This window comes from Rutidosis leptorrhynchoides, chromosome 4, assembly GCF_046630445.1.
Source record: "Rutidosis leptorrhynchoides isolate AG116_Rl617_1_P2 chromosome 4, CSIRO_AGI_Rlap_v1, whole genome shotgun sequence".
In the NCBI taxonomy this organism is placed as follows: Eukaryota; Viridiplantae; Streptophyta; class Magnoliopsida; order Asterales; family Asteraceae; genus Rutidosis; species Rutidosis leptorrhynchoides.
Genome location: NC_092336.1, coordinates 529,482,732 through 529,491,267, shown reverse-complemented (window position 1 = coordinate 529,491,267; position 8,536 = coordinate 529,482,732). Strand labels below are relative to the sequence as shown.

The 8,536-nt window shown below is 32.6% G+C and overlaps 1 protein-coding gene across 1 annotated transcript; it reads right to left on the bottom strand.

The window, feature by feature from the left end:
* Nucleotides 1-4,823: 4,823 nt before the first annotated feature.
* LOC139844989 (rac-like GTP-binding protein RAC2) lies at nucleotides 4,824-6,374 on the bottom strand. The gene is made up of 7 exons (XM_071835210.1): nucleotides 6,192-6,374; nucleotides 5,995-6,082; nucleotides 5,773-5,882; nucleotides 5,585-5,648; nucleotides 5,406-5,470; nucleotides 5,203-5,268; nucleotides 4,824-5,071 (listed from the first exon to the last, which is right to left on the bottom strand). Exons 1-7 carry the CDS (start codon nucleotides 6,288-6,290, stop codon nucleotides 4,973-4,975), a joined length of 591 nt encoding a protein of 196 aa, XP_071691311.1. The 5' UTR covers nucleotides 6,291-6,374; the 3' UTR covers nucleotides 4,824-4,972.
* Between the last annotated feature and the right edge of the window lie 2,162 nt (nucleotides 6,375-8,536).

Below are 8,536 nucleotides of genomic sequence, written 5' to 3'. Positions count from 1 at the left end.
ATTAGTTATAACTCAAAATAAGATAGCTATATGAATATGAATCGAATAAGATTATGAATAAGGTTACTACCTCAATTCAAATGAATAAAGTTGCTGGAGAAATAAGGAGAATATCTTGAGTTCAAAGATATCCTTGATGGCTTGGAATTCTTGAAGTAAAATCATGAAATGAACAAAAGTTCGAATAAGAATTTCTATCTTGAAATAAGATAGTTATAAGTATATGAATTGAACTAAAGCTTATATATGATTCTTACCTTGATTATAAGATGAAAAGATACTGGAAAGAAAGTATAATTAGTGATCTTAAAGAGTTGTTGAGTTGGCTTGAAAGATTGGAAGTAAACTTCTTCAAGTTGGAAGGTTATCTTGATATGTTCTTGAATGATTCTTGTTATGATGTTTTAAACTTGTTCTTGAAGTGGTTTAGGAGATATATAATGGAAGGTTAATGAATTAGAAATATTCTTGAGTAGTATGTGTTTAGGAGTAATGAAGTAGGTGATTAAAATGAGATGAAATGTATATAGATATATAGATAGATACATTTAGATATAGATATAGATATATGATGGATTAGTTTTTGTTTCTTGCATTTTAGTCATACAAGAAGTTAAATGAGTTGGTTCCATATGTCTCCTAACTGATTGAGGGTGGCTAAGATCAATGATTTGGTATGTATATACCAATAGTAAATACGTTTAGAAGCTGAGTATGATACGGGTATAAATACCGAATGAATACGAGTAGAATTCTTGATAGAATTGAATGAGATTATGAGTATAGCTATCTTTGTTGAGTATAAGTATATTGATATATCTATTTAAGTCTTTCAAAAGTGTATTAATACATCTTAATACAATACATATACATTTAGTTTAAATTAGGGTTTAAGACTTCGAAAAACGTTATATATATGTATATTGTTTCGAAGTCTTTAAGTTAGTAGTCTCATTTTATATATATAACCAATTGTTAATATACTTAATGAGATACTTAAATATCATTTTAACAATTCATAAATATATATATCCATATATATATTCCATTAAATAATTATTACACGTTATGACGTTCATGAATCGTCAGACAACCTGTGTGGTCAAACGTTTGTATGAAATTCATTTCAAATAGACAAGTCTTAATAAATTTGATTGCCTAACATGTTGGAAACTTTAATTATGTAAATATTAATCTTCTATATATTAGCGGAAAAATCCGGGTCGTTACAGAATAGGAGATTGATTAGTGTCAGTTTGCATTGAAGGAGATGAACTAGAGTTTGGAAGAGGTTGATTTTCGTTGACTGTGAAATTATGGTTTGGAGAGTTGTTGTTAAGGGTAGAGTTATTGGTAGGTATATGGATAGTTTCTATGTGAATGGGTGTTGGTGTTGATGTAGATATGGTGTGTGAGAGATTTGTAAATGGAAATACTGTTTCATCAAAAGTTACATGTCTGCTAACAAAGACCTTGTGTGTTTCAAGATTGTAAAGAGTGTATCCTTTTTGAGTTGTAGGGTATCCTATTAGTACAGAGGGTATGGATCTTGACTCAAACTTATCTGGTGTGTGTTGATGGGCATTAGCTTTGCACCCTATTATTCTAAGGTGAGAAATGTCAGGTGGTTGATTGTAAACAAGTTCATATGGACTTTTGTGTTGAAGTGGTTTTGTGGGTAATCTGTTTATTAGATAGGTTGCAGTGAGAATGCAGTAGCCCCAGAGATGTATTGGAATATTAGATTGAAACCTAAGAGCCCTTGCAATTTCTAGGAGTTGTCTGTGTTTCCTTTCAACCCTAGCATTTTGTTAAGGTGTGTAGGGACAGCTTGTTTGGTGTATAATGCCATTTGATTGAAAGAAGTCAGTTAAGGATTGATTGATAAACTCTGAACCATTGTCTGTTCTTAATGTTTTGATTGATGTGTTAAAATGATTTTGAATATAAGCATGAAACATTTTAATATGAGATGTGGCATGGTGTTTGCTAGGAAGTATGTAAGTCCATATAGCCCTAGAGTAGTCATCTACAATAGATAGGAAGTATTTGCAGTGATTCATGGTGGTGTGTTTGTATGAACCCCACATGTCAATGTGAATGAGTGAAAATAAAGTAGAGTGTGAAGTGCTAATTTGAAAAGGTAGTGAAGTTTGTTTGGACAAAGGACAAATACTACATGCACTTGGTGTATCATTACACTTTATTACAGAATGTAAATGTTTAATGGTTTTCATGACTTGAATAGATGGATGTCCAAGTCTGGAGTGCCACACTGAGTAGTCATCTGGTGTCATTGTTGAGGAAGAGAGTTGATGAGCAGTATGAGATGACATTGGCTTTGTTTGTTGAATGACATAAAGACCATTACAAAGGGTGCCATGAGCAATCCTCTTGTTGTGGTCCTGTAAATAACATGATAAAGGTGTAAACAAGATAGATAAAGGTAGATGTTGTCCTAGCTTACTTACAGATAACAAGTTGTATGAGAAATTAGGAATGTAGAATACATCATGGAGTGTTATGTTTGAATTGATGATGACAGAACCTAGCTTTATGACAGAGGTGTTGTGACCATTTGGTAATGTGACTAGAATAGTTGCGGTGCAGGGTTGTATATTGTACATGTTAGTGAGTGAGTTTGAGATGTGATCAGTGGCACCACTATCCACAATCCAAGCATTTTCAACATGTGAAACAAGTGAAGCAATAAATCTGTACTTTTGTGATGAGATATGAGATGCTATTAATCTGTGTATACCTGCAGTCGAAGTAGAAGCAATGTGATCATCAGTATCTGATCCTTTGTGATTGTTCTGCATCATTAGCATCATTTGATTGAGTTGATTCTGAAGTTGATCCGTTCTTGCATTCATGGCTAGCTCAGCACTTGTCTCATTGACAGTAACCATATTGACACTCTTAGTAGGTTGCATTGACTTCTGTGTTGGTATGTACTTTCCATGCAATGGGTGACCCATTGGATAACCAACTATCTTGTAGCATTCTTCCTTTATGTGACCTTCAAGACCACAATTTCCACAAGAAATGCCTTTCTTGAAACTGCTCTTCTTTGCTTGATAACCAGTTGCCATTGCATTTTTGTTGTACCCTAGTTTTGGTGCATTGTTACTAACAAATTTGTTGTAGTTCCCTTGAGCAGCTAAAGCAGCTGAAATGGTTGGTTTGGTGATGATTGACTCTCTTTGTCTTTCCTCTTGTCTAAGCATACTGTAAGCCTTTGTTGCATTAGGTAATGGCTGCATCAGAAGAATTTGTCCTCTGATATTTGAGTAACACTCATCAAGTCCCATCAAGAATTGAATTAACCTTTTTCTTTGCTCCCTTTCTATGTTTACCCTTCCATTTTCACAAATACAGGCACAAGTACAGTTGTAAGGTGCTTCAATTGCATCTAATTCATCCCAGAAACCCTTAAGCTTGTGATAATACATTTCAATAGAGCAATGATTCTGTTTAAGATGGATGATGTCATTTGCTAGTTGATAGATCCTATGTCCATCTAACTGTGAATACTGTTCTTGTAATTCTTTCCACAATTCACAAGCAGTATTAACAAAATTTAACGAGTTGCTGATTTGATCAGTAATAGTGTTCAATATCCAGGAGATGATCATATCATTCGTTCTCTCCCATAATGCTCTACTGTTTGAGTTAATTGCAGGTTCAGCAAACTCACCTATTACAATTTGAAGCTTGTTCTTCGCATTCAAAGCAATCATCATAGATCGCTTCCATGAGCTATAGTTTTCTGAGCCTGTAAGCTTCTTCGAGATGAGAAGTAGGCGTTGATGATCATTCTGGTGTAGAAAGAGAGGATGATTAGGTGAGGTATGATCTTCATTAGTCGAATTTGTGTTGATTTGATTAGTTTCCATTGTTGATTGCAAAATTAGATTACAGATTGAAATTTTGGGGATTTTGAGATGACGATTGATAATCGGATGATCGATTGATTGATTGATTGTGCGGAATTAGGTTTGATGATGAATTGATTATGATCGCTAGATGCAATCAGCTCTGATATCATAAAATGAATTGAGATTTAGGCAATCTGCCATTGTTGTTGTATTGAATTTCTTGAGAAGAAGAATACAGTACATGAAAGAATAAGCTATATGTACTAGTGCTAGCTAACTAATCTAATAACTGCTATTAACAACTCTAACTAACTTCTAACTACCATTTAGCTATATAATTACATAGGATTACATAAGATTAAGTGCTTTTGCCTTTGTACATATTGAGATGAGATGGCATTGACTTTTGCGTTGATTGTACACTCTTTAATAGGTATATTAGTGATTGATCTATACCAAGTCTCTTAATCTCTTATACAACCAACATGTACATAAACTCAAGTGACTAAAAATATGTCTAATGATAAGTGTAAAATCAAATTATTATATCCAGTATTATAAATAAAAGGAAAATAATAACGACAACCCTTAGCGCTGTAGTTAAAGCACATAAAAAACTTGTACAATTCAATAACTGTCACATTAAAGTTTAACCGTCATGAACAAGTTTTTCATGCATCAATTATAATCGATCAATAAAAGATAGTTGATCAATAAATTAATACTTGTTACAAGCATTTTATATTCTAGCTGATTAATCATTATACTTGTTAAAAAGATGGAATCATGGTCCAATCTAGTTCAAACGCCTTCTTCTTTGTGTACCACCAAGTTGTATATTACTAGTATTTTTGGCACATTAAGTGGGTAAGCACATACGTGTACTCAGACTTCATATTCATATAAAATATTCAAATATCAAATTAACAAGAAACGCTCTTTGATATCTATATAATATAAACTCCATTAAAACAGTTGAAGTTCTAACTGAGTGAACAGTTTAAAAGAAGTATATGAAAACAAATTAAATGAACGTTATACATAGAAGTATAGAACATTAAAGATGTAAATGCTCACGAATTAAAACATGTTCATAGGAAGACACATAATCGTTGCTTGTTTCGCCTTTTCTTCAGTTTTGGTGGTTGTAAAACAACTCTAATAGCAGCATCAAAAACAGCCTTAACATTCTGACCATTAAACCCAATCAAGCAAATTAAATATCAGAAAATATTAAAAACTTACAACTTTTGATATGAAAGTTACTAAAAATGATGCATTTATTGAACTTTTCTTTTTCTTTGTTACTTATTCAACAAACCTGTTGAGTCTTGGAGCTGCACTCAATGTAAACGGCTGCGCCAATAGTCTTTTTGAGTTCTTCACCCTGCAAATTTACTTTTAGTCGATAATCGTAACTAGAATTTTTCACACAATTTATTAACACGATACATCTAATATCATAATATGGATCTTGAAAATTGTAGGGACGTAAGTGCAATTCTTAAAAGATATGCGATATACCTGAGAAGTTGTGATTGGTGTGGCATTCGGATGATCACTCAAATATTGTTTGTCTTCGCGAAGATCTGTTAAATTTTCAAATCAAAAGACTATTTTCATTACGATTGCAACTATATTTCATTGTCTTAATTTGTAAATGAGGGAATATTACTAAACAAAGGGTGTTAATGGAATGTTACCTAGTTTGGTTCCAACCAACACAATAGGCACAGTTGGTGCGTAGTGTCGTAGCTCTGCAATCCACTGAAATCGAGCGCGATAACAATATATTTTAATAAAACTATTGACCATATATTAAAAGTCAAAAATGTATTGACAATTATGTTTCATGAGGTGAAAATGTATATTATATAGAATGATGAATAACCTTCTTAGAGATGTTTTCATAACTGGCTCTGCTGATAAGAGAAAAGGCCAATAAAAACACATCTGCACCTCTGTAACTAAGTGGCCTAAGTCTGTTATAATCCTCCTGACCTGTTTTTCATCATCAAAATGGATACTTTTTTATCACTAATTTGTTATCGAGCACGATAACAATATATTTTAATAAAACTATTGACCATATATTATAAGTCTAATTTGTTACCTGCGGTATCCCAAAGGCCAAGATTAACAGTGCTCTCTCCAACAACCACATTAGCACTAAAGTTATCAAACACTGTAGGCACATAATCCTACATGTACACAAAATACACATCTTAAACTTATTCAATTCAATCATATAAATAAATTTAAATTGCAATGAAAAAAAAAAAAAAAAAAGGATGATTAAAATAAGCATACAGTGGGAAATGTATTGCTGGTGTAGGAAATGAGCATGCAGGTTTTTCCAACAGCGCCATCGCCAACGGTGACACACTTGATGAATCTTGCTGCGGCCATTAGATTAAAATTCTGCTTTTGATCAAAGCAGAAGGTAAAGAGATTATGGTGGTGCAGTTGTAAGGGTAGAATGGAAGATAAAAAGAAAATGTATAGTGGGACAAGTAAGTTTAAATTTTGAATAAAAATGGAGGGGACCTTTGCTTCCAATTTATTAATGCAACAAGTCAACAGCAATTCTCTTCATTAAATCAAGTTTTTGTTGTTATTGTTAACAAATAATAATGATAATGATAATGATAATGATAATGATAATGATAATGGCTTAATTGCAATTTACGGATCCTACGATTATTTTATTACTTTTTCCATATTTGTTTGGTTTTTTATATTATTTAATAACTTGCTAAGTAGTAGTGTAATATCTTTTCATATTATTGTCAGGTAAAAACTTGTACTATTCAGCATTAATTATCTTGTACAAGTATAATAATCACAAAATGGTTAAAGAGTTTTAGCATTTTATCTACTTGGTGAATTCTAAACTGGGATAGTGAAAATTATTCTACTTTTTGATCAACATTAGTACAATTTTTATAGTTTGAATTAAGTTTGAAGAGTAAGGGTCTTTTTACTTTTTTTTTTTTTTATTAGTTTTCATTTGACTCTTATTTTGAAGGGATGTCTGATTCTATGTCATCTAAAAACATGAGTATTAATTTTCAGATTAAGTGACAAAGAAATAACAATTTTACTTACTGAATTAAAAGTTGTACAGAAACAGACCATTAAGTGATAGGTACGGGTCCTAAGTCTTCAAATATGGAAATAATGATTGTACATCACATAAGATAAAGTAGTTATACTCCGTATAAGTTACTCCGTAGAATTTAGTATATGTGTAAAAGTAAAAGTTACAAGTAAGAGATGATATAATTTTGATTTTGAACATATGTACGCCCCTTTTTGCTACTTTAGTAATTTTTCTTGACTTTATAATCATTGCGTGTCGGGTATAATGTTGCTTTAAGTGGAAGGAGAGATTTTAAAGAGTAAAGAAGATATTGTGATGTTTGATTTATTTAATGGAGTTTGGTGTTAAAAGTTTGTTGGATAATATAATCATGGGTGACATATTCATAGATAATGCTTAGTTAAACCGGTGATCGAGTACAACTTATATGCCAGTACAGTTGATTTGCAATTAAAATCAACATTTTGTTAGATAGAGCGTATGTAAACATATAATCCGGATATTTCTAGAATCGTGAAACACTTTCTTAATTGAATATTCCGACCCTCCTTGTCTCGGGTTACACGAAATTTCAATTGTGATAAGACTAGAAATGCAAAATCGTTTCCAGACAAGAAGAACGCGATTTTTGTATATAGATTTGTGTGTTCGTTTCTGTGTGAAATTGAATGAGAATGAAAGCAGTTTTCCAAAACTGATTATATGAAACAGTTTAGGCGGTTGGCAAATGAATGGTTATGACGGTTGAAAAAGGAGCGGGAAAAAACGTTTTATTTAAACAGCCAGGGGCTCTGCCCCTTGGACCCTGCCAGGGGCGCTGCCCCTTGGAACCCGTAAGGGGGCGCAGCCCCCTTGACCCCCGCTATTACCTTGCGCCATTGTCTAGTTCACTCTTATGGGCGTGCACTCCGCACTCACCGAACTCATGTTAAGTATCACTAGTCAACTCCTGCTTTCTAGTAAATCACAATCATCTAAAATGATAGTTGTATGACACTAAAATCACCAACAAATTTATCTAAAATAAGTTAACGTCCAACGCATTGAAAATGTCTTCATGCTAACTTCTCTAGAACGACAAACAGTTCACGCTCAATTCCACATATTTATGTCTCTATTTTTAACATAAAATAACAAATCAAGAATCAAGGCTGGTGCGGATTTATGTGACGCGCTATGGTAGTATGGTACTATGCACGAAACAGTAAAAAAACAAAAAATGTCCACGTTAAAATTTTCATTTTTTTTTTTTTGAAAGGCAATATTTTATTGATAGAAGAAACTAGTTGTGGAGCCCTCGCTTCGCGCCGGGGTCTCCGTTTTGAATGCGAGTTAAAAAAAAAAGTCTTGATCTATTTCGTAAAAAAGAATTTTTTTCGACATAACATTGAAGGGTTGTTCTTTTTGTGAAAGTTGCTTCTTTTAGCGTTCGGGTTTTATTTTAAAAAAAAAGTTAGTAAAGTGGTGGTTCGATTTGTATTTTAATAAAAGTTAGTGGGTTAAGTTTGTGAAATTTGAAAAAACTTTACGTATAAAGTGGGGGTTCGATTTG